Source organism: Haemaphysalis longicornis, unplaced genomic scaffold (assembly GCF_048455015.1).
Source record: "Haemaphysalis longicornis isolate Haplotype H1 unplaced genomic scaffold, Haemaphysalis longicornis Haplotype H1 scaffold_127, whole genome shotgun sequence".
NCBI classification, from domain to species: domain Eukaryota; kingdom Metazoa; phylum Arthropoda; class Arachnida; order Ixodida; family Ixodidae; genus Haemaphysalis; species Haemaphysalis longicornis.
This window is the reverse complement of record NW_027526230.1, coordinates 75833-101916: the sequence shown is the minus strand read 5'-3', so window position 1 is coordinate 101916 and position 26084 is coordinate 75833. Positions and strand designations below refer to the sequence as shown.

At 49.1% G+C, this 26084-nt stretch overlaps 2 protein-coding genes across 2 annotated transcripts; both read left to right on the top strand.

The window, feature by feature from the left end:
- The first annotated feature begins 11500 nt into the window (after nt 1-11500).
- On the top strand, nt 11501-12355 carry LOC144163639 (kinesin-like protein KLP2). The gene is made up of 4 exons (XM_077694439.1): nt 11501-11866; nt 11944-12017; nt 12130-12199; nt 12242-12355. Exons 1-4 carry the CDS (start codon nt 11729-11731, stop codon nt 12353-12355), a joined length of 396 nt encoding a protein of 131 aa, XP_077550565.1. The 5' UTR covers nt 11501-11728.
- Nucleotides 12356-13462: 1107 nt separating this feature from the next.
- LOC144163640 (uncharacterized) lies at nt 13463-19898 on the top strand. The gene is made up of 5 exons (XM_077694440.1): nt 13463-13542; nt 14614-14932; nt 16916-17060; nt 18174-18251; nt 18760-19898. Exons 1-3 carry the CDS (start codon nt 13498-13500, stop codon nt 16999-17001), a joined length of 450 nt encoding a protein of 149 aa, XP_077550566.1. The 5' UTR covers nt 13463-13497; the 3' UTR covers nt 17002-17060; nt 18174-18251; nt 18760-19898.
- Nucleotides 19899-26084: the final 6186 nt, after the last annotated feature.

Genomic DNA, 26084 nt, shown 5'->3' with positions numbered 1-26084 from the left:
CGTTCTTAGCTACGTGGCAATATTCTGTTTTCCTCCATGCGCCGCACATCGCAGCGCAAAAAAAAAAAAAAATTTTGTTCGCTGGACTACGTTCTTTTGTCTCCCTTAGTAATATTGAATTTTTTTGTTGCGTGTGATAAAATCAGTTTTATTGTTCTTTTTTCGCTTCCTTTTTTTGCAAGGATTTCAAAGCGTGGAAGCGGAACGACCCACGGTGCAACACGTGTTTTGATTCTTCGCGTTTCTGCAGTGTTTTTAGAAGTTCTCAAGTATGTACCCACTCATCGAAACGACAATATCAGTGAGTTATAGCAGATCGGAAAAACGGTTCCGGTACGGTAACGTCTACCGTCTGGACGCCACCGCGCATGCGCAGAACCCTACCGTATACCGGAGAGACTTGGCCGGACGGTACCGAGACATAGCGTGTCCGTGGTTCGAAAGCGACCGGCCGCTTTGGAAGAGATTGGGAGACGATTGGCTCACGCCTAGTCGAACGGATTGTAAAAATGAGATCGTTTAAGAAAAAAGAGGTTAAAACAAGTGAAATCCAAGCGATTCTGACAGCTCAGGCAGCAAGCGAAACACGGTCCCGGCCCAACTGCCGCGGCTTGTGTCGTCGGGCGACGCAAGTCCGATAGCTTCTTTTAGGTTAAGGGCGATAAAATCAGTTTTATTGTTCCTTTTTCGCTTCCTTTTTTTGCAAGGATTTCAAAGCGTGGAAGCGGAACGACACACGGTGCAACACGTGTTTTGATTCTTCGCGTTTCTGCAGTGTTTTTAGATGTTCTCAAGTATGTACCCACTCATCGAAACGACAATATCAGTGAGTTATAGCAGATCGGAAAAACGGTTCCGGTACGGTAATGTCTACCGTCTGGACGCCACCGCGCATGCGCAGAACCCTACCGTATACCGGAGAGACTTGGCCGGACGGTACCGAGACATAGCGTGTCCGTGGTTCGAAAGCGACCGGCCGCTTTGGAAGAGATTGGGAGACGATTGGCTCACGCCTAGTCGAACGGATTGTAAAAATGAGACCGTTTAAGAAAAAAGAGGTTGAAACAAGTGAAATCCGCGCGATTCTGACAGCTCAGGCAGCAAGCGAAACACGGTCCCGGCCCAACTGCCGCGGCTTGTGTCGTCGGGCGACGCAAGTCCGATAGCTTCTTTTAGGTTAAGGGCGATACCGCCGGTGGAACTGGGCTTGATCCTTCCGGAGCAGCTCAGGGAGCACGAATAATGCCGTTTCGGAGCAGCTTTGGAGCCCCAAAGTATGAGTTTTATATCAGTGCAAATAATTTATTTGCATCATTTATTCGCGCTTTTTTATTTCTCACAAGCACAAAAAAAAAAAAACTCCAATTGTTCTTCCTCACCATTCAATCAATACTGAGCCGACTACTTTTCCAATAAGTCAGAAAATATGTGTTCCCATAATAAAAACGTTTGAATTATATTTTGCTCTGTTAGCTGTCTTAACAGCTGACAGAGCAACACCTAAGAGAAAAGCAGAGGTAAGCAATTACTTGAATAGCTTATTACTAAGACTTCAGACAAAATGAAAAATAAACATATTCGCGATATCACAATAACACCAGAAACGTGAGAAACTACTCACAGGAGACCACAGGTTGGCAAAATGGCCCCTTTTACACCTGAGCAGTCACAATTTTAACTTCATTCTACCCGGTCTAACGAGACTACACAAATTTTAGAAAAAAAAAAAAGAGAAACTAAGGGAGAATGAAATTAAAACAAGATGAAACTAAGAAACAAGGGATAATTTGATGCATTGCATAACCAAGCCTACACTCTAATGAAATCAATAAATGGTTATGCTCTTAAATTGAAAGAGAAAAAAAATACCTCAGCGATGAAGCAATGCATCGACGGAGTAATGCGTGCCTTTATCTAAGTAAAAAATACGTGCAACTTTGTTGTGTTTATTTAAAAAACGAACGTACTAGTAAACTTTTTTTTGCGAGCAAGAACAGCAAGCTTACCAGAGGGAGGGTGGGGGGACGCATCCCCTCCCCCTCCGAAAATAAACAAAAGAAGCACTGCTGTACAGCCTCCCAAATTTTTAATAATATAGCGGGAGCGACGTCGACCGATCGGCATGTCAGCGCGTTATCACGGTGTTCACCGGCAAAATAGGCGAGGGTACGCGCACGCGCCTAGAACTATCTGTTGTGGCATCGTCGTCTGATCTGCTTTTCTTCTCAGTGCAACGCACCCCCCGTTTTAAGCGCGAATGCACTTTATAAGCGACCCCAAACCATCCACCGCCGGCGGCGGCGGCGGCGGCGTCCGCAGTGCTCCTCTATATTTAAAAAAGAAACAGCATCCGGCGCCAGGTTTCGATCCGAGGACTTTGCGGCCGCAGCGCGACGCTCTACCGACCAAGCCACGGACGCGACGCTGATATCAGTGTTAGTGACGCGCCTTATATCTTTAACGCATTCAAACTACGTCGTCAGCGGCGTGCGTTGGCGACTCAGCGGCGTTATAGCGGCTTGATAACTGCGTGGTGTACACGTGATACTGCAAACCCGATGGAAGAGATGGAAGAGAAGGCGGCGAGGCGGTGGGCTGCGGGGGCCGAGCGCAAGCGCCGCAAGCGGGCCGACAACCGTGCATTCGCACTCTCACATTCTCCCCCTCGGGGAAATGCGGGGGAATTTTTTCTTATCTTGCAAGGCCGTTTCGCTACCGCCGAAGGTAGCTAAGCAGCTTGGGGCACAAAGTCATTCAGATGCAATGTGAGCGTTGACAGGCCAGATAAACGTGCCGTTCGACGCAGTGCACTATCCCCGCAAACAGTTATGCAATCACACAGAACGACCTGCGCTAATCTTCCGAATCTCACGGTTAGGAAACGAATTTCACGCAACAAGAATGCACTGCTGCGCTGATAACGCACTGCATCAAACTGCGTGTGTATACCCCCGTGTCACTGCCTACGGCTGGCACTGCAGAATAGAAGCGTTCCTTGTGGGGCGTGGCATCGAAGTTTGAGTGGCCCATGCTAAACGGCAACGGGTCCGAGTCTGTCCAAGATCCACACACATGCAATAGCAAGCTATCTCCAACCCAGCCGCTATCAGCAGACGTCACCAGCATGCTCCAAAGCTGCGCGCTCGCTTTGCCGTAGACAAGCCTGACACGCACCGTACGGCAAGATACACCTGCCGAGCTGATCACTTTGCAGATAGCTGCTCGCTTAACAGAGTCTCCCCTCTCGCTTATGCCAGGGCTGCGCCTGTTATCTCACCTTGGTGGACTCCGCACGGCAGCATCAAACCTTTGGACTGGCGCGCGCACTCGCGACAAAATAAAATGGCGGGGATGCGACCCAACATTAAAACTTTTTCTTTTACAATAAGATGGAAGATTGCAACGACTGCTGGTGACGACGCCGGCTTCACGGTGCAGTGCGTTGTGCCATGCAGCTGCATTTAGGGGCAAAAGTTTGTTTGGGGGCCCGCACCCCAAGCGGGCCCCCAAGCCCTGTGAAACCACACAGCCTCCCAGAGACCAGGAAATCGCAAAGAGCGACTCCGAGCCACAGTCCGCCGGAGCACATTTACTGCTCCCTGCGCAAAGCAACTGGCACTGAAAATCATCTCGCAGCATGCCTCACATCTAGTGGTACCGCTTGGGAGCAGTTTTGACGCAATAGTGTTGTTTGGAGGAGGATGGCACAGGAAAAGCGGATTGGCGCAGCACTTCCACCCTTGACTCAAGTTGTGCCTTCCAGTATAAGAAAATAACAAATAGAACGGCCGCGCGACACTTGCCTTTCTGGTCGAGTCCTCGTGAATCTTGAGCCTCGAGGTGTCCTCGTGCGCGCTGAGCAGGTCGAAGAGCTCCTCGTTGTACAGCTCCAGAAAGGAGACCCGTATCGTAAACTCGAGGTCCAGCGACTGGAGCTCCTCGAACAGCTGCTGCAGCGTGCGCGGAATTATCCCCGCCGAAGGGTCCTCCGCCCAGCCGAGGTTGGCGTTGGAGCGCTCCCCTCCCATGGTGAACGTCTTGCCCGTACCTGTCTGATCATACCTGGAGAAAAGATGAAACGTCGACAACAGTCTTTCCCGCTACAATAGCATTACAGGCGGAGAGTTCAAACAGAAGTTTCGCCTTGTTGAACTCACGCGAACACGGTGCAGTTGTAGCCACTGATCTCCACCAGAGTTGCTGGATGGCGCTTCGACCTCTCCGGCGCACGGCCGCCGGAAGTTCGAGCGCTCGTCCCGGAAGTCGGGCCGTTCCAGCATAGTGCATGCTACGCATGGGCTGGTTTCGCACACATTCTGCCAAAAATGCCTGCTTGTTGCGCCGTCAACTGCACAAGCAGACCAGAGAAGTCGTCTGGGAAGACGTTCTACTTGGAAGTATTGCAATATTCTGTACGACGTGCGTGGTACGCAGCGAAACGCAAATGTCATACCAGTGTCGTTTTTAAGCTGGGGCTCTTGTTACGCAGATTCCCTCGCTCTAAGCCTGATTTATACCGGCGTTGGGTGGCAAACTTATACCCTAGTTACACGGCGAAAGTAACCGCAGTTAAGTTTAACCGTGGTTACTAAACTTTAACCGCGGTTATCGCCAACTGCGGTTTTGGATGTTGCACGTGAAATTGCAAGTTTGGTAACCACAGTCACTTGATTATGAGCGCAACAAAAATAAATTACCACACTTTTAACTTCACGATAAAAAAAAGAGAAGCAGTGTAGACAAAAAGAAATATCGTTAAAGCATTCGCTTCTGACACAAACGCAACGCACTCGTGCGCGGCGAGAAGAGGGGCTTCCCCAACAGCTCGCAACCGGCTTGGTTTGCTTAGGTCTTGTCGGTGTTGGGAACTTTCATCTTAGCATCACGGTAGATATTTGACCACCGCTATCTCTACAACTGCGAATTACAATCCATAGCACAATTTTTCACCGTACTAACATCCATTTTCTCGAATGCGGAAGTTCTTTTCCGCTATATGATTGATTTCGAAGAGCGGCGATGCGATAAGCTGTTGCTGCCGTGGTCTGGGACGGTTCGGGCCGCAAGCAGTGCCGTGCGGGCAGCCGCGCCGGCGTGTTTACTGGCACGGCCGACGCGCGCGCCGATCGTTTCCGTGTGCTGAAAACGCTTCAAGATTGCCTGCTATATCCATTTTTGGCGAAAGACGCGCGGAATTTACAAATTTAGCACGGCGTTTGTCGTAGTTGATCGGGCGGATCGGGAAACGAGCCGCTGCTGACGGGCAGTCGCGCTGATTGCGAGAGCGATGCAAAGAACGTAAGCGCGTCTTGGGGACAGCTTTTGGGTGCCCGCTATTTGAGAACCTTTGTCTCTTCCGAACGCCAGGTGATTTTTTTTTTTTTCGCCTCCGCTCATGCGCCGCCACTTGCGTCCGAACTGAATTGTGCGATTTTGAGCACTGCGGCTGCAGAAAGTGCGGTTAGCGTGACTGAACTGAGGTGCCAAGCTCAGTTTGCGCTAACCATGGTTAGCGACGTAACCGCAGTTTCGTCTGTCATGTAACGCAGCAAACTGCGGTTTTGTCTAACCGCGGTTTGCTTGACCGTGGTTATAACTGTGCCCGTTTAACTATAAGCTCTCCATCCCCAGGCAGCAGGCTCTGCAGTGACCACTTTACTGACAACTGTTTTGACAGAACGGGCGCACGAACTCGGCTACAGCCTGTCGCCGTGCCCACATTGTTTTCTTTCTAGCATAAATCCCTAGCATAAATTTCTAGCATAAATCCCGTTAGAGCTGCGTTGTCTCTCAAACCAAGACCCAAGTGACATTTTCGTTCTCCTTTGCAATTAAATTCTGCTTCATATTAACGTCGCATATTTCGGTATAGCATATGTTGCGATCTGAACGCAATGTGTATAGCCAAAATGCAATAAAGTGAGAACAAAATGCCAAAATCCGCCAATGGGGACGCTTATCAGCGCGGTTGAAAAGCATAGCAGACGCCCGACTTCCGGGACGAGCCGTTGAACTTCCGGTGGCCGTGCGCGCGCCCGGCCGCGACAGCGGCGAAGCGCCATCCAGCAACTAAGTGGAGATCAGTGGTTGTAGCCAATCATGACCTCAGCTATTGTGGGTCCCATGACCGCCTGGTACACATCAATCTGCAGACACGCAGTCGAGAAGACGATAAGGACAGGGCTAAAAACTAAGACAAAGCAAGCTTACCTCCTTCGTATCTGGACACCTTGTCAAACGTAAATGACTTGCGTATCGACCGCTCTGGCATAAGTCGGTCGTTGATAAGGATCTCCGTTCTATCCGGGACGACTTCAACCGCTTTCGTGAAGCCCGTTTTCTTCTCCAGCGCGTTTGGCGGCCTGCCGAAATACAATATATTGCAATTTAAAAAGAGTGACAGGCGGCCAAAACCTATTAAGTGTGCCAAAATGCGGTCAAGAAACATGAGCAATAAAGCGCGTGTAAGTTCCGTGAGTACGGCACGCTGCTGGAAAAGAAGAGCGTCGTTGACTGTTGCGGGCGTTGTTATCATGGGATAACGTTCGTTCGTACACATTACGGTTGCCACTCACCGGCATCGCACGAACACCTGAATATGTTGGTTTCCGGACTTTTTTGAAGCCATGACGCCGGAGAAACAGAACGCCACCGACTCTTTAAAATGCTTTCAGGAAACTAAAACAAAAGAACCATCAAACATGCATCAAACGTTCACCAAGGTAAATGTAACTGGTAGCGAAGCTTCCATAGAAGCCCATACGTTCAGAAAATGGCGGCTTTTAAGCTGCTCATGGGGCTTAGCGCCATCTGTGTGAGGAGGGAACACTTCCGGCGGAACAAAAAATAAACCAGACGTGACGCAAGATCCGGTCAAAAAGTGACGTCATTTAAGTGGCATTGGGCCCTATTTTCTACTGCACAAATTGCCGGCAATTCAGGCAATTTTCCGGAAGTCTTTTCTGATTGGCTTTCAATTTTGGTCACGTGCTTCCGGTTGACAAAGCGGTTGTGTGTGCTGTCGTCATTTTGACGTTTCATGTCGTCTACAGACACCAGTTCTAAAGTTTGCCTTATTTCTCGTTACTAAAGGCGCATAATTCTTGGCCGGCAATGAAAAACCAGACTAAATGCAGCGAACTTGACAACGTAAGCCTGTCTTCGGTATTCAACAACAATACTGCTTGTAATACACACCCCCTCTGTGATTGGCTGAGAAGAGGTGACGTAAATTAAACAGTTGGCGGGAACGATCACGTCATGCATTGGCAACTTCAGCCTGCGTAAAAGTGACGTAATGCTACGTAACAGCTTAAAAATGGCGGCTGTTTTTGTCGCAAAATACAAGCAAAATAGGGCACAATATTGCCCCGGCTTACGGCGCCGCGAAATGTGCGGCAATTTGCAGCAGGCGCAGTTTCGCATGCGCACTGTTTAAAGTGTGTTTCCTACCGAAACAAATTATAGTTTCAACTGCTTCCAAGTCAGCGATCATGGAACATACAAATAACATGCAGTATTTTGCTTTTACGTTTAGCAATGAAATAAAAATAATTTGTTTGGCGTAACCGCAACATAAGAGGACAGTACAAGCCTCTCCATGACAATTAAAGAGAACCCAATGCATGGCATTTGTCCATACTTGTCCTAGTAAGCTGTTGGGTCACATGATCGAACTCAAGAGAAAAATAACAATGAAAAATGACTATTTAGTTCATTACAGCGCTGATTGCAGCCCAGCTTGACGAATGAGTGAATCGGCGACATCGGTGCGCTCCGCGGTTATCAGGCGTAGCGCTTCGCTGCTCTTATGTCGTTTTCTGTGATCACGCCATAAACTTGTAACATAGCAGCAGACGATGGCGTGGCGGCGGTGGCGGCAGGGAAGGTGATAACGCAACAAAGCTTGCATTGAAGCAGAGAGCCCAGCTATGTTAATAAAATCGATTGAAAGAAATAAATAGATACGGTAAAATAATTGTGTGATGTTCTTTAGCTCGACATCCGCCTTTCGCTCGCTTTTGGATCAACGTTACTCGATCACCTTGTGGTGTTGGCTCCAAATTTGACCTCCAGAAATGTGTTTTTCTTGTCAGCCTCAGCTACCGTCTTAATTTTTATAGTACATGCCAAGTGTTTTTAAATCTTTCTTGCACAATATTTGATACCTTGGTAGCGATCTTTATGAGTGACTCGTCAAATTACACTGCATGTCGTCATAGCTATAGGCGCAGCACGTCACTGATTGCTTACGTCGTGCTTACGCAAAAAAACATGGGCGAAATGCCGGCAATTTGTGCAGTCGAGAATAGGGCCCATTAGCGCGAAAATTTGACTTCAAAATAGCTTTAGCAAGCCTTTGATCGCTGAGGGCTTATGTCATTGCCATCTGACGCAAGTTGGCGAGCTTTTGGCGGGTGTGCTTCAAGTCAACGCTAGCTTAACCAGGACAGACTCGTGACTAGAGAAACGTACTTAAGCAAACTGTCGTATGATTCGCCTCGGTTTTGATAAAAACGGCTTGCATTTTCTCTGAAACATTATTCTGTATTCATTACTTCCACTGCTGTATAAAAGCAATCAGTTGTTTCCCTTGATTGAAGCGGGTGGCAAACCGGGAACCCGGCACGCACCGCCCCCCCCCCCCCCCCCCCCCTCCTTCCAGAATTTTTTTCTGCCATGGGATACAGAGCACAAAATGACACTCCACTCTGCACGGCCCCCCCTTCATATAAAAAACATGCCCTCTCTTCACCGCGATACAAATTTCTACCAACGCCACTGCTGGGTTGTTTAACTGCGTCGCACATACGCAGGTTGCATGGGCGCCTTTAAGTATAGATCAAGGTTATATAATGCTTGTTCGGTTTTTGTGCTTCAGTTCTAAGAGAAGATATAACGCATAGTCAAGCTATAATCAAGACATTTGAATTATATTCCAGGATAAACATAAAACAACTTTACCACACTGTACAAAATCAGCACGTATATACAAATAAGTACAAAATGCTCGTGGGCACTACATGCATTAGGATTTTCTTTACGCGCCGAAAAATTGACTTTACCCGTAACACATAGCATTATGAGCAATAAAAGCCTCAACAGCAGAACTACTTCCAAACAAGAGAAAAGAACTAGGCACTGCATCTTGACGCAGAAAACCGGGCCGCGGGAATGCCGATTCACGAAAGTGCAGCGAGCACACCGCAGCTGTCCCAGCGTCTTATCAATTAGACATGGTTTTCTACAGAACTTCACAAAAGATTCACGCCTGCAATTTCTTGGTTGCATTGCTTAGGCAAGTGTCGCAACAGATAAATAAAAGAGAGAAAAAATGAATCAATGCAAAAGAAAGTGACGGCAGTAAGTAAAAACACATAGCAGGAAAGATCTGGCAGCAGTGCAGCACGGAGCAGCACAACACAGTACTGCGATGGAAATATTGCTTGCGCATACAAGCGCGGGAAGCAGCGATCACTACAAGCGAGAGAAGGCACTGAGATAGACAATTAAAGCCAATTGATTGAATTCGAGTGGCGCACAATATTTGCGGTATTTGAATACGCTGAGAAGTCCTAGAGTAATTGACACCACTTGCTCCGAGCCAACCTGAGGTGGAATCAAGAGATAACTGTGATATAACAAAACCTTAGACCCATTTTTTAGAAGCACCGCCGCGTCCCCTTACACAACCCCCCGTGCACGTATTAACAGTGGTATAGTTTCTCGTTACCTGTGGAAATGAGAGGAAAGTGGTGCAGTGAAACGCCGGACGTACGGAAGTTGATGTTGCAACCTTGTACAGCACATCGTTTCCGTAGGTACCGAGGGAAGCTCTCCGCTCCAACCGTTGCCAGCATCGTCCCGTAAAACACCGTGCCCACCGGGCACGGTATTAAACGTGTCCACCCACGATACAACGCACCTCGCAACTCCACGCACAGCAAGAATTAATTGCGCACCAAATTATCAAGAAAGGACGAATGCGAATGCGCACCACCAAAACGTGTGAGGGGCGTTTCCTAGCAGACGAACCTTAGGCGCGCCTTCAAGGTAAACGCGCCTTTCCGAACACTAAAAGGATTGCATCACAGAGCAATGACATGTGCCGTTCTTCAGAGGACTCCAAAAAAAAAAGGTTTTTGAGAATGAACAACATTTTCATCAATTATTTTGACACTGCGCCTCAATAAATGTGACTGAGAAATAAATATCGTTCGTAAAATATGAATATTGTTTTATTGTTGAATAAAATTTGTTTTTCTGTTATTAGCGTTTGTTCCCTCCTCACCTAGTCGCGCTTCAATCGCCACTCCCATAACTCCCCCCCCCCCCCCCTCATTGATATCACTGGCAATAGGTTCTGAACCGCTTTTCGCCCGAAGCTTCGCTACCATTTATGTTTACCTTGCGTTCACCGGCTCTCGCAAGTGGCACCACCGTTTGTAACTGCTCCCACCGGCTCCTCCGCACAGAAACGTACCCTGCCGTTTTGAATTTTCGTCGCAAGATAATTGGCCGCGAGTAAGAGCGAAAAACTTTTTGTTTCCGCTGTGATTGGCCAGAAGATTGCACGTGACCAAGTGTGTGTAGCGATGTTGCTGGTTGAACTGGAATCGTTTTTAGATGCGACGCTGAGAGGAGCAGCTCTTGCCGGCGGCCCTGTCCTTCCTGCGTCGTCGTTGTCCGCGTCCGCACAGCTGCGTCTCTCCTCCGCTCAGCCCCTCTCCTCTCGCCGTGATTGCGCGCCCTCTCCCCCAACATCTGTGGCGCGTGCAGTGCGGCGCGCCCTCTCGCTCCGCCGGTGGGCGGCGCGGCGCGCGGCGCAAGCGCGCTGTGCGCATGTGCAGCGCCCTCTCTCTCCGTGGTCTCCTCTCCTTCGGGCGCGCTGCGCATACAAGCGGAGTGCCGCGCTCCGGCCGATCTCTCAGTCGACGGTCGTCCGCGCTACGAGTGCTCTCTCTCTCTCTCCTCTCTCTCTCTCTCTCTTATTACCCGACGATTGCTCGCGCAATTCGAGTAATCGACCCAACGGAAACGCACAATGGAACCCCCTTCAGCGTCGCATCACACCAGGGTTCCCGCGAGGGGAGGTGGGCGTAATTTTTTCTTCTGGCTCTTTTTTTTTTACTATGTAATAAGGCGAATTTCAATGTTTTTTACCAAGTAGTACAGACTCTTCAGGACTGTAGGACTGTTTAGAACTTCGTAGCAAGCATGTAGTGGCGGTGGAAGCGAGAGGGCATGGAGTATTCTTTCCTCCATGCGAGAGGATTTGTTTTGGCTGATCACATGATGCTTAGTATGATTTCTCAACTTCCGGTTCCTTCAGCAAAAGCAACAAAAGCACCGGACCGGAACGCAGAAGCGCAGAATTTCAAACAGCTTTGAGCTTTGAGGCGCGTGCGAACCTGTGGCGGCGCTGGCAGAATCAAGTGCGGACCTGCTCTGCATTTCTTCAGGCCATTTTCAAGAGTGGATTGCTTCCTCTTTTCCCGGGCGCCATGGCTTCAAAAAAGTTGGCAAACCAACACATCCAAGTGTTTGTGCGATTCCGCTGAGTTTGTACACTTGTCATAATGCTTGAAGCGTTATCGAGCGTACGCAGGCCTGTCAGCGTCGCATTTCACGACTCATTTCTTAATGCACTCTGTTGGGGCTTCACAGGGAAGAAGGTGCGGCAGCTTAATTGTTCCGCAATTTCTGCAGACCTCCGAACTCGCAGGAGATGAAGATGGGCTTTACAAGGGCGGTCGATGTCGTTCCAGACAAGAAGGAAATCCTTGTCAACGACGTGCTTGCGCAAGAGCGGGCCGTGCGCAAGTCGTTTACTTTTGACAAGGTGTTTGGACCCGAAGCGAAGCAGGTAAGCCCGCAACTGGCCCTTGCCGTGTTACGGTCCCGTCATTAAAACTGTACTTATCGTATCTACGGTTTCCCCAGATTGACGTGTACCAGGCGGTCATGGGACCAACAATAGCCGAGGTCATGATGGGCTACAACTGCACCGTGTCCGCGTTGGTGGACATTGGTGTGGTAACAAGACAGGAAACGCCCCCGCGGGCATTCGTCGCACTTTTTCCAAGAGACCAAAGCAACTTTTTTTCTTTTTTCCTCTTTTTTTTTCAGCTATGGCCGGACGGGCACAGGCAAGACGTTCACCAAGGAAGGGGAGCGGTCCAACGCCAACCTCTGCTGGGCGGAGGACCCTTAAGCGGGGATAATTCCGCGCACGCTGCAGCGACTGTTCGAAGAGCTGCAGTCGCAGGACCTCGAGTTTACGATCCGGGTTTCCTTTCTGGAGCTGTACAACGAGGAGCTGTTCGACCTGCTCAGCGCGCACGGCGACACCTAGAGGCTCAAGATTTACGAGGACTCGATCAGAAAGGCGAGTGTCGTGGCGCCGCTCTCTTTGTTTTTTTCTTGCGCTGGGAGGCACAGCTGTGGTGCAAACGCTGACGCTGCGCGTGTCTAAACACACAGGTTCGGTGCATAGTAGCTTGTCACAATTGAGGCCAGAAGCATAGGGAAAGCATGGTCCTTGTTTCTGTGTCCGAAGTAATAGCGTCGTAGTAGCGAAGTAATAGCGCATTTGTGTTTGGACATGACGTGCACGTCTGCAACCAGTGGAGGAAATTCTCTCTCCAACTTAGTGCACGTTGTGTGACAAAGCTACTTGTTAGCAACCGATTGGGCATTGACCTCGCACTGTATCTATCCCCTTTAATGACTCGACAAACGCGCCATCACCACCCTCATTCCCTAACATTGTATTCCGCTAGAAGCGACACACTTAAATTCTTTCTTCCCTCGTACAATAGCCGAATGGAATTCCCTTGCAGAGCCTATGTATCGGTTGCATTGTATTCTTTGCTTTGATTACTGTGTCAACACCCACCCTGCCTGGAACTTAAATGGACCTCTACAGTATGCAATAAATAAACAATAACTAACTAAATAAATGTAAATAAATAAAATAGCTAATGAATAAAAATAATAAATAGTTAGTTTATAAATAATAAATAAATAAAATGTTGATAAAAATAGAAATCATGTGATGGGTTACCCTAAAAATGAGTGCAAACAATGACAAGCAACGCTGTTTTGTGTCTGTAATTATGCATCCAGCTGTGAGTGTGTGCACATGGTGTTCAAACGACCCTTTCGCATTAGTGGAGATGCAGGTAAAACCTGTCCAGTAGCAGGGATTTTTGCTCTGTGATGCAGAAGCACAATGATAAGTTTGCAGCGTGATTGCGAGCTTTCTGCTGTTTCTATACAACAAATTGGTACCCAGCTTAGGTGTCCTAATGAAGTACCAAAGCATACACTACTGCTAGTTTTATTGGGAAGCGACCAGCTGGGGAGCAACTTCCCAGCCTCTTGGTCGCAAGGAACACAGCTGGGTTCGGTGGTGGTGGTGTGAACTGTGGTGTGCTTCCCATCCTTGTTTTGCAGGCAGCGGGGTCTCTCCAGGACCTCTCCAGCATCCAGACAATGGTCGAACACAGTGTGACTGCTGAAGTGGCTCGCTTCTCGCAGGTGGTTTTTGCTTAGTTTTTGCCACATTTCCGATTCCCTCTCTGCTGTTGTTGTAGCCCGAATGGGCTGCTATATAATATGTGTTGTTGTACATTCATTTGAAGATATGACAGGTCCTTTTGTGCAAGTGATCAGTGCAGTGAAACTTCCTCAATGTAACGTCACATTTACCTTACCTTTCTGATTGAAAACTGGGAAGTCTGCTTGGCAGGTGACACAAGAACACAAGGCTAGAGACAACTTGCGTTCTCTTTAGCCACTTTTTTTTTTCACCTTACACCAGTCGCGACTCTCCCAACCTTGTGTCCAACATTGTGTCCAACACTGATATGAAAACACCATTGTTCGGCGCCTTAGCGTTTTGGTTTGTCTTCCCATCGCATTCAGTGCCTGCTAACGCAAGCATTATCTTTCTTGGTGCGATGAGTGAAAACAGTGCTGAGCGCCCAACGGATGGTAGAAATACGATGGTCTTTCAATATCACGGTTGGACACGAACTCTCGTAACTAGTTCCTACTGCGCATGTGTGGCTCGTCGCCAGAATGCGTAGCACGTAATGAAAGCCACGCGCTCCGTTTGTATTTCAATTTATCGCGATAGTACATGGGGCCTTTACGCGCTTGCCAACTTTTGTGAAGCTCGGTATTGGTGCACTGCCCTGCCCCACTGCCACTGTTTTCAGTTGTGTAACAGCCAATTGCTTTTCAGCTGTGGTGCGCAAATGTGGAGTAAACAAGAGGCAAAAAAAGTCTCGCTTGCATACCATTTTAATGGGCATGCAACGTGCATGCCCATACTTAGCTGTGCATGGTGCACTTGTAATGGCATGTGCCAAGTGTTGCCTTTCACAAGTTAGTTTCCTATTTCACCCCCACAAAGCATCAACTCGTGCTGGCCATCAAAATTTGGACCATTTGTAACCTTCACATTATGGACATACCCCTTATTTTATTTTAGAAAAATTAGTTTATTTTTATTTAGAACTTTAGATTAGAATAGATTAGATTAGATTTGGAATGAATTGGAAACTTTATTTTAATTTAGAAGCATTGGGTCGTGCATTTTTCCAGACCCTGGCCAACCAGAAAGCCAGCACCGAGAGCCGGCTTGCAGACTGCGTCGGCAACGTGTCCCATGCAGTCTCTGCTGGCACCGAGGCCCTGCTCTGCCGGGCCCAGGAAGCCAAGGCCTCGGCCGACAGCTTGGACAGCGAGGTGGGGGAGGCGTGCGACCGCCTCCTGTTGACTTGCCAGCGTGGCTCGGAGCTGACCGCTGCTGCAGAGGGCTCTGCAGGCGCCCTTCATGCGGGCATTGTGGGCGACATGGCCAGGTGCTCCACCACAGTGTCGGGCTTCTTCGGGAACGAGCTCCAGGAGTACGCCCCCACTGGTGAGAGAGAGGACGCCACGATTGGTGCACTGCAACCTCTCCTTGCGTAGGGATGCAATTGAATCGTTCCTCAATCGGTATCGCTGCTCAAAAAATACCTCTGCAAAGCACACTTCACTTGCCACAAGATTGTGCGTGTGTTCGAGCTTTGATAGTAGTCTAACAATCAACTTAGGGAACAGTGGACCGAAGCCTTTGAAGGGCACCCGTTTTCAACAGGCGTGATGGTTGATGCGGTGATGGTTTCGGGGTGGCAGAATGATGGCAATCTCTATTGTATGTATGACCTTGGCACTGCACTAACTAGGCAGTGCTACCCTGCAATAGGGACAGTTGGGGTAACAACCAGATTACTTCTGTGTTTGTTTACGGTGTTCCTAGTTATGGCTACCGCGGCGTTCAGAGTTTGGCCCTAGCAACAAGCAGCATTTCGAAGGGAACAGGACTACCAAAGGCCTTTGCAGTTTTGCAGCAAAACTCTATACCTCTACCCCCAACGGTTTCATCTTCATGTGCAAGGCTTGGGACGCCAAGCGCATGCGTCGGGCTAATCAGGCATACAGCATAGAGCTCGGAATTCGTTTAAGGAAACCACAAAACAATCATCGAAACCGCATTATGGGTAAGGCGCCTGTGAACAATGGGACCACCCCCCGCCCTGTGTTCCTAGTAAAGATTATGTTCGCAGATTATCTTTCAAGGCTAGGCAAAATGTACTGACACTAAATAGAGCAGTTCTTGCCCAAGACGCCGAGCGCATGTCAGGCTAGGCAGGACCCAGCATTTGCCGCCAGAGCATCTACAGCCTCGCCGTTTACTTCAGCACGGTTGTTTAACAACACTACTGAAGATGCAGCAAAACAGCATCTTTGGACACGCTTGTGCTGCTGAAATGCTGCTACACGCGTTATCTTTGATTCGCATTCGGAAGAACAACGTCAGTTGCGCTCCGCCGCGGAGCAGGGAGGACAAGCTAAGCCTGTCCGAATAAAACGCATAAACAACAAAATGTCATGTAATGTCATGTAACGCGAACTGACCAATGATCATGGCGGCGTCACGGAACAATGGGGGAAAAAAGTGCCCGTACTCTGTGCCCTTATCTAGCGACACTAGCCGAGCGCAAGTGACTAGCCCGCCGAGACGACGAGAACCATTTCATACCCTCCTCCATCACCATTCGTAGTGGTTTACAACAGCTTACAACGCTTTCTCGGGGCAGGGTGGTGACCATTTTTTTCCCCATTAAATCTGCATTGTATCTGCACTGAGAATTAGTCGCTCTTTTTTTGTTAGAATTTTGCCACACTATTTTAAAGAATCGACAGTAGTGCAGGTTTCACTTATAAGCGATATTTCCTGCTGATTTTCAATGCTTTCAGGCTTGGTACTTCCAGACTTAGCCATATATAGGGAAACTGCAGATTTTTTTTTCTCTTCCTATTATGCTAAATTTGTCGGAATATAGAAGAAAAAATGACCTTCCGAGCCTTGCGCCACTTTGTCCTGAGGCACACTTTCTGCAAATTTTTAAAGCAGGTACGGTACGACAACTTAATTGATAGTGCCTGCAGACGGCTTGTCGCCCTGGTCCCCTGGTCTTGTTAGGGTACTTGTTAGGGGATATTGTGTGGCTAGTCTTGTCTATTAAATGAAAAGCATGTCAAGAATTCCTCTCAATAATGGTTCGTTTTCATGCAGTCAACTTGCACAAAAAAGAGGTCTGAATGAAAGTGTGGTCATTATGCATCCTTCAGCCAACTTGTGCTACCTGTTCAAGAAACACAAGAGAAGCGTGTACGGCGGTCGTAGTTCATGGAGTAAGCTCACAATTTAGTGAAGCTGCTGTTGCCTTGCATCGAGCACTCAAACTTCTACGATGCCAAACTTAGCGCAATCGCAAATGTAACTCTCATCGCCACTTTCTTGTGGGTGGCCTCCCGCGAGTCCTCTCAGCCTGAGCATCCCTTGCTTTCCCTATAGGATGCACCCCACAGAGGCGGGAGTACAGGTTCCCCAGGAGCCTGCCACAGACACATGAGCGAATCTGCCACATGAGCGAATCCTGAGCAGGGTTCGCCTGACGATTGATGGATCAGCAGCCATTCCCCAGCCAGGCTCAAATGAGGTGAGTGGGGAAAAATGATGCCCCCACCGCAGTGAAACCTCCGGGCGACGAATGTTGCCGCAGTGAAATTTCTGCTACAAGAACATAGTTTTTCCTGCGAGCAAGAATAAGCAGACAAGAGTTTCCCTCTCGCCAAGCAGATTTGCTGTAATGAAGTTTGAAAGAGCTGGCTGGCTTGCTTGATCATAAGTCGTTTTCCTATTCCCATGCACTCTGTGACTTCAGGAGGGGAAAGTCATCTTTTACTCACAAACCATTGCGTTAATGCAATAAGAGCGAAGTACACTTAACTTTTTTAGATGCGACGCTCAGAGCATCTCTTGTCGGCGGCCCTGTCCTTCCTGCATGCGTCCGTTGTTGTCCGCGTGCGTCCGTTGTTGTTGTCCGCAGCCACTCTCCCCCTCTCCTCTCCGATAGCGAACACTCTCTCGCGAGAAGCATTGGATTGGCTTGGATTGGATTAAAGTGGAATGTGTTGGATTGTGTTGCGTCATAGCCGCGGCACTCTCTCTCTCCGCGGTCTCCTCTCCTTCGGGCGCGCTGCGCATATAACCGGTGTGCCGCTCTCCGGCGGCCTTTCGGTCGACGGTTGCTCTCCGCTTGCGCTTGAACCCCCCTCAGCGTCGCATCACACCAGGGTTCCCGCGATGGGAGGTGGGCGTAATTTTTTCAACACAAACCACCAAGCCTCGAACTAAGTTAAAAAAATACCTCGGCAGTGGCTAGCTCTATCAGTTTTGGCTGAACTTGTCAGTGAATCTGTAGGCACCTGCTTTGACAACCCAACATTAAATGGTCTCGATGTCGAGCTATATATATACTAGAGGGGAAACTGGGGCATGCATATTTGCAGCAGAAAGCAACTTCCTAAAAACGTATGTGTATGTGCTATCCTGATATGCCTTTGGAATACGTAATGCTTTGCTATGGTATTGCGTACTATTCTGGAGCTTTTGAGTGATAATTTTAGACACCCTTTCAAGTTCGCGTGCTACAATTTAGTATATTAATGGGGCTCCAAGGCTTGGCTAAACTGTGGTCATTGCGTGACACTGTATTTTAGAGAGTTACTTTTCTGTTTTTGGAACTTCCATTTTTTCCCCCTTCGAATAGATTGACGCAGCTGCATTCCAGTTGAAAGAACAACCGCGTTCCTCATCATCGGCTGAGTCCCTGGCAGCGAACACAATGGTATGTCTGCCAAAGGCATTTCTTACCGTGATGCACTGCACCTTTGTTTCGTCTGGGTACACAGCAGGAAGCAAGTATTTGAATCACACCAAGTGTTCGGCGCAATGCTGTGCCTGAGTGCACTGCTAGAGACAAAACCTAAGATGAGTATAAGTCACTATCTGCCTAAGCATTTCTCCCCAAGCTAAAAGGAACCCAGCAAAATATATGAGGATGCGTATTAGGAAACTATAAACCTCTTTTATCTACTCATCACTCCGCTGAAGCACATGCTCAGTCGACAGCGGACCTTTATAAGTGCTATGTTCTAAGCGTTATCCTAGTTCGCAGTATCAACCGTTAGCGCTTGAATTCCTGCATGCAAAATTGACTTCACAAGTGAAAATGCATGCTATTTAAGACTACTATGGGACTTTCACCAATGCACGAAACAAGAACAAATCTGGGTTGTAATGGTGCCTATATGTTCGTGCTTTTAAAGCTGGTATTTTTTTGCCCTCTCGTGTAGCTTAACAAGGAAAATGTCCACCGCCGGGCTGGCAAGCCGAAGGTGCAGCCTCAAACCAAGAAGCAGCTGAGGACAAATAACACTTGGCCCTGTTTCTGCCTCGTAGACTGCACATGCTATAGTGTGCTTAGATTTTATTTATTTGTATCGTATTTTCATTTATAATGTATTGTATGTTGTATTCGCACTTTTATTGTATTGACAATCGCCCCCTCTTCAAATATGACGTCCGTATGTGCTATGGCGCGAATTAATGGTATTATTAAGTTGTCGGTTAACCAGTGTAAAGGTATCTTGTGCAATGGGTGCTTCTGTGACTATGGCACAATGTTTGTTCTGTCATACTGTGCCCGCTTTGGTTTAACGTGTTGGACATTTTACACTTCTGGCGACTCTTATGCATCGCGCACGCATGTCTTCGTGAGTCTTCGTACTACTTAAAGCATGGCTTATTGTAGGGGCTGGATATGCCTTTTAATGGTATTTATGCAACGAGAATTTCTTTAGTGATGGTTTGTGACAAATAAATCTGTTTTGAGCAACATTTCTCTCGCACCTGAAGTTGCTTCAATTCCCCCGTTTTATGCAGTACCATGCTATGTCCTCAGCTCAATATATGCCACTTTTGAGTTTGTGCATAGCTTTTGTTTTGTAATCAATTTTTTGAGTACGTAGTAGGTTTTCTGCATTGGTGGTCTATCTGTGTGCTTCCTGCATGGGGCTGTTCTGTTGCTTGGCTGGGTTGGCCACTCTGACGAAGTGGAGGGTACCTTTTACGAACGCGATTTCATTTCACTTCTTTGGATACTCCCGAGCTTAATGTGCATATGTGCATTTCGCCTGATATAGTATTGTGGTTTTCAACACGGTGTGCAATGGACACTTCACTCACTGGACTTGTGAGTGCTTTTGCACCTCAGTCTTTTCTCAAAACATTTCTCGGTGGTTGCGGTGAGGTACGTCGCTCTTTAAAAGTAAACTTGCCAAGGACACCCACCAATCTTCACCCCCTCAGCATTAGGTACTACACTGTGTGCTTCATTTGATGTGTTTCACTTCAAGCCAGGACAATCCCAACCCACTTTTGTCATGGCAGTTCTGTACGACGAAAGGGGAAAGCAAAAAGGCAGAACTCGATTTTTGAAGGACTGTCCCCTCAAGGTGCACCGAAAATAAACGGAACAGACTTTCCCCCTGTTTGTCTTTTTCTCATCCTACTAAACTGAAAACGCGGAACCCTATGTACAGTGTGGAGAGCCTCACGTTTGTCTGTGCAGTTTTAGAAGTTATTGCAATGCGAACAAAGTGCATCGTTGAGGTGTATACACCATCTCTATTACTTCAGCCTGACAATGAAGTGTGTCAACTGGTGCTGTGGAAGTCATTTTACCATACTCTCTTTAGGATGGGGCACGCGATGCACCTTGCAGTAGTGCTTTCTGCTGTTATGGTAAACCTGTGAAGAGCTGATGTGCACACACAGTGTTGAAGCACAGTGGCGCTTTTCTCCTCTCTGCTTCAATGAGCACACATAAACCTATCTCCTCTCCGGTGACAAAAACTGACTCGAGAGACAAGTTTTGACCTTGTGAATGCTTCCACAATCCAAAATGGGAGGGGGAAGGCATGCCTTGGCCTCGCCAAACTTGCGCAGCGCAGTGCTCGTCATTTGAGATGTGTATACACTCCACCACGTGCTTCTTTTGGAGACATCCTATGCAGGTGCTCTAGCTGGATGTACTTTTAATGGCAAAACATTAAATGACGTATTGAGTGAACAAGCCAGCGCTGGCGGCAGCAGAACTGCTAACTTCCGTGACTGTGGAGTGTTCCGTAGCGCATACTTTGCTATAAACATAAAATAGATCGCACTGCTGGGCAGCTCTTGCACATGTGCAGAGTGACGTGGAAATCTGAGAGTGCTGTGGTAGCCACGATTACTGTTTGGCATCTCGCAACAGCAGCACGTTATAAAGCACACAATGCGGTGCCCTCACCAAATGGCCCAACAGTCCCCGGTGAGCCAGGCCACTCTGCAATGTTCCACGAATTTATCGCAAAACTCTATAAACATTACTCCAAGTGCAAAACTTTAGTATTTGGTGGCATTCAATTCTACATAAAAGCTTTTTTTTTTTTGCATTAGCAACTTGTAAGGAGTGCTTGGGTGTTGGTTTTCGCACTTTAAATATGCAGTGGCTAAAATTTGCACGAAGCGCAGCATGCACACAGAAAGTGTGACTAAGGTGAGCCGTACAGGCAGTGTTTTATGGAGGGAGAGGCTATGGTTTTGAACCTGCTGAGATGCATACACTCGTTGCGAGAGACTGAATTTGCGGCATACTTGAGCTTTTACAGTGAAGCCACCCCTACTACCCCCCAGTACTGGCACGCCTGTGTTGTCACACCCGCAAACAGCTGTGAACAATACCTAAGAACCAGAAGTGCTGCATTAATACAACCCCCTGTTTTGCTCGTTTATGAAGTCTCTCAGACTCCACGGCGATAGTCCCATTTCCCCAATATTTCCCTGACAGTGCGCCTAATGTTGCACTTCGAGGTCTAACGGCGCTAACAGGCACCTGCAGCTTGACATACAATGAGCATCACTTTGCTTGGCTAGCTAAACGTTGGGGACTAGTATTAAGAGCAACATGGGGCCTGTCTACAAATCGGCAAGTGAGGAATAGGCGGTATCAGTGCGAGGGACTCCCAAATACAACAAAAAACTAGAAAAAGCCAGCCGTATGTACTGAGAGCCCAGCTTATGGCCCAGCTTGACCTGCTGGCGCCATCTATTGAAATGGCGTAGAGGTAAAATGCCCGCTGCTTCATGTTCACGCAGTCGCAGTTCGAATCTCCGTAGGGGCGTTAGACGTGTTTTTTTTTTTTTTTTTCTCCTAATACTGTCTTTAGCGCGTTTGAGAAGTGAAAACTAATATTTCAGCACAGGAAACGCCACAGACTCACAAAAAATTGCCAAACGACGTACAACACAAGTCGCTCCCAGTCACGTACGGTAGCATGGCCGGTAGTTACGGTCTGCTATAACTCTTAAAGGGGCACTGACACAAAATTTTGAAGGCGAGATAACTTCGGAGATAGATTGGTGGGAACACATATACATCATCTGCAAAATATCAGCGGTGAATACAGCCTAGAACATATTTAAAATCAATTTTGAAGTGTGCGAAACGCAACCGAGCGGTCAGCAGAGGACCACGAGCAAGTGTAAATAAACAACATCCAAACACGTCACGAGTTTGTGTTTGCCGCTTCCGCACTGCCGGCTCGCCGCTCCAATCGGAGGGCCGGAGGGCGGAGCTTCTGCTCTCGAGAACGAACGATCCGATCGTTGGCGGTGGAGGCGCCGTGATTTCGTCAGCTCATCGGGCAGCTGGCCGCGACCAAAGTTCTACAGCGATTCCAGGCACTCTGTTTTTATTACTGTTTATTACCATTGGATGCGGAAACGCGCCGGAGGCACGAAAAGCCCACTGAGCAAGCCGCACGGTCGCTGTGCAGGCGGCGGCCACGGCCGCGAAGTGGCCCACGCCGGCGCAGGTACCGTATAAACCGGAATATAGGTCGAGTTTTTTTTCAAAAAAAATCCGCACAAAAGTCACCCCTCGTCTTATATAGCGGTCATTGGCAGAATGTAAATTGTCTGGCAACAATGTGCAAGCGTATTCCGTCGCCATCGCCATTCGTGTCGGACTGCTCTTTCGCGCTATCAGGCCTTTATTTGATTTCGCTTTTCTCTAGTTTTTCGTCTTTTACTCGTCTATTGTGCGTGCGTACATTCCTGTACGTCTCTGTTCCGAGATGAGTGGCGGCAGTCGACGCCAGTTTACAGAGGCGTTTAAGCTGACGGCGATTGAGTCACCGAGCAGAATGGGAACATGGCGGCGCAACGCCAGTTAGGCGTTTCGGAGAAAAGTGTGCGGTACTGGCGGAGCCAGAAAGCTAAGCTCTGCGCGTGCAACCCCCGAAACCGATCGTTCCGTGGACGTCAAGCGGTGCACCCCGAGTTGGAGAACAAAGAGGCGGACTTCGTCCGGGAACTTCGCTCACGATCGCTCCGGAGGCCATGCGCGGACCGGCTCCGCGAACTGTACAATGAGTGGATCGCCGGCGACAACAAAAAGACCTATACGGGCCGGTTAAGACCGTGTCAAGCTGGGTGTCCTTCTCTGGGCAGTCGCTGCCCGACGACATGATTACACAAGCGTTCATCAGCAACGCGCCTAATGGCATGGAAGATGACAGTGCGAAGCAGTCATCCTCAGAAGACTCTGAGAGCTCGGACGAGTGACTTCGGCAGGCAAGTGAGTGGCAGTGACGGACGGGCGTCGAAAATAAATATAGACATTGTGAGTGCGCTTCTGTGCCGAATAATTTTTTTTGTCAACTTTTCCCACCTCAAGGTAGGGGATCGACCTATATACCGGGTCGACCTATAATCCGGTTTATACGGTAGCTCGAGTGATAGCTTGTTACCGCTGCACGAAATTGTCCCCAAGTCCCGACCATGGTGGCTTACATGAGAAAGGAGTTAATGATGCCATGGCGGGTTGCATTAAAAATTGTCATCTGCACCGCTTACGAGAGCGGCACTCGAATATCCGCCGCAGTGCTAAGCCGAACACATCTGTAGGCGGACCTGTAGGCAGACCGGCCGGCTGCTCCCAGCGCGCGTCTTGCCACCCACCGTCTCGAGCGGCGCGCGTCGTTCGTTAGCCGCGGTAGCATTTGCACTCGCAGCGCCTGCGTCACATCCACGGTCGCTTTTTAATTAGGCGCCTCACGAGATCAGTACGGGGGGGCATTCGCAGAAACTGCCGTCGATGCGGATTCGACAGTGCTACGGCGGCTCTGCTCTGTAACTGTGATATCCCTCCGACGGTCACGTGGTCAGCTTTGTTCACACAAAATCCACAAAATCTATCGTTTCGCGGCACTCGCTGAAACCGAAACTGCGACTGGCCGCATTGAAAATGCCTCTAATTAAACAACCGTCGCACGCTGAAGCAAATGAGGTTTCTACAGGTTATAAGTAGGTCACTAGCTACTTATCGCAACAAAAAAAACAAGATGCAAAATTTTTGTGTCAGTGCCCCTTTAAAACGAGCCGTCCCGGTACGGTCCGGTAACGGGTACCGTGTACCGTACCGGAACCGTTTCTCCGATCTGCTATAACTCTCTATTGGGCTATCTCTTTTAGCGTTCTATGCATTCCAGAGCAATCAACGGATTCATTAAGCGTAGTCTGAACAACGCGTACTTGGTTTCTTTCAGTCCGTAACTACGGAGCTACCGTATGTGTGGTATTTACAACTTTTGCTTTAAGAAAATAAGCAATAGAGATTTAAACATCCGTAAACACGACGGCGCAGCGCTTGTGCCAGAGGACGCAGAAGCCGTTGCCGTTCGCGGCCGAAGTCCACGGTAATTTACTTGGAAAAATAAAACCCCATCGAAGGCAGGTGGCATACACAATGACTGCACTGTTCATCGCTAACTACTACGAAAAAAAGCACATTTAATCAGCGCGCAGACACCAAAAGCAGCGAGCGTTTGCACGCCAAGAGCTGGCCAATTGCCGCACGCGCGGCGGCTGGATGCCCTTCGTGCGGCGGTGGCGCCTGTAGTGGCGCCCGCGGTCCCTATATGAAACAAGCGCCGAAGTTTCGTGAGCAGTAAAGCATTGAAGGACTTGAAGGACTCTGGTTTCACTTATCGAGGGCGCTTTGGTCTCAGGTTGTTGGGACTGGGCATCCCACCGCACTCACCAATGTTAATTGTGACTCGCATCCCAGCTTTCATTTATTTTTTAATTGGCATTATCCTGCTATCCTGCTGGTGCAGGTTTGTTCCCGTTTTTACTTAGTTTTTTTTCTTATTCTTAGGGAACGTTTAAAGTAAACGTAAGCGCCGCTGTCACCGCTGTTGGGACTGGGCGCAGCCACCGGTGTAGTGATGTTGCCTTGCCCCGTACCCGCGATCGACGCGGCGTAGAGCAGAGCGATGAAGTTCTCGAGCCGACGAAAAGTTGAAACAACATTTATACACAGTATGTACAAGGGTAAACAAACGTTACATGGCTCGCACAAGGCGACAGCACCTCTCCTCACACGGTACCTCCGAAAAGTGCCGCTGAAGAATGCCGCTCAAGAATGCCGACGATAAGTGCCTCCGGGCGGGTTTTTATACCCCAGAAGTTCGTTGGAGCCTCGAGAAGTTTGCTCCAATTAGGACTCTCGCTGGCTGAAGTTTGAAATCCGACGGAATGGTAGCGAAGCGGTTGAGTCAGCCGAGCCGCCACGTTGGGAAAAGGGAGGGCGACGCCCACACCGTCTCCGCGACCACGCCTCCAGGCGTGTGGCTGCATGTCGGTTGTTGGTCGTTCACCCGATGCAGGCTTCGACCGAGCCGCGGCGACGCAAAAGCAGAGGCGACCCTAGCTGCGGCGAGACAATTCTGGGCAAGTCGGCCACGGGCGGTTTGGTCTGGTTTGAACGAGGCGTGAATCGGCCCCGCTGTCGGCGAGTCGTCCCGTGCAACGAATTAGGCCCGGGCGCTCTGGCACAACAGGGTCCAGGCCGAGGATTACTCTGTAGTCTTGCATGCTTCCCTTGTCGATAATTTCTTCCTTGATCTTGTGGGCCTACTCTCCACGGCATGCCCAGGATCGAGGCACACTGCGGTTGTGTACAAGCAAACTCTTTACTCACATCGTCCACTTCGTTGTCGCCCGTCCGGGCATACACGTGCACACACCAGAACTCTCTGCAGCCCAGAACCCGAGTCTCCCGTGCGTGCCTCTGCCCGGCATCACCCCCCACCGCTCTCCGTGTCCACCAGCGCCATCCCTCGGGCGCCGACGTGTCCAAGACTTGCGGCCCGGTTGCCGCACAGCAGGCGAGGAGGGCGAGGGAAGGGAGCTCGCGGCGAGGGGCTCCGAGCAACATCCTCTGGTCCAGAAGGTATTGTGCCAAGGCGCTTCCCACTATCTGCAGCATGGCGTCTTGCGTGCTAAGCTTGTGCCGGAAGCCGACCATTGAGTCCGGGTAAAGGCCTTGATGGTCTTCGCGCATTTCCACTGGCGGGGTAGCTTGCCTGACCGGCAGCCCGCCTTGTTGCATACCTCGTTCCACTGTTGCCGTTACAAGACCTTACAGTGTATTTCGATGGGCCGATTTATTTTGGCCACTTTTTTGCGTAACTTGCGATTCAGTCGTTGCTTCTTCCAGCGCGCTTGGATGGAGCGCTTGGCCTCGATCAGGTGGGCCAGGCGGCTGTCCATGGCGACGACCTTCTAGTTC

Bases quoted from the DNA above. Each gene is read 5' to 3' on its own strand.
- LOC144163639 (XM_077694439.1), top strand. From the start codon at position 11,729: ATGAAGATGGGCTTTACAAGGGCGGTCGATGTCGTTCCAGACAAGAAG. The intron at 12,018-12,129 runs GTTGGTGGACAT...TTTTTTTTTCAG, and splicing joins TACAACTGCACCGTGTCCGC to CTATGGCCGGACGGGCACAG. The intron at 12,200-12,241 runs GCGGAGGACCCT...CGCACGCTGCAG, and splicing joins CCAACGCCAACCTCTGCTGG to CGACTGTTCGAAGAGCTGCA.
- LOC144163640 (XM_077694440.1), top strand. From the start codon at position 13,498: ATGGTCGAACACAGTGTGACTGCTGAAGTGGCTCGCTTCTCGCAG. The intron at 13,543-14,613 runs GTGGTTTTTGCT...GCATTTTTCCAG, and splicing joins AAGTGGCTCGCTTCTCGCAG to ACCCTGGCCAACCAGAAAGC. The intron at 14,933-16,915 runs GTGAGAGAGAGG...CTTTCCCTATAG, and splicing joins CCAGGAGTACGCCCCCACTG to GATGCACCCCACAGAGGCGG.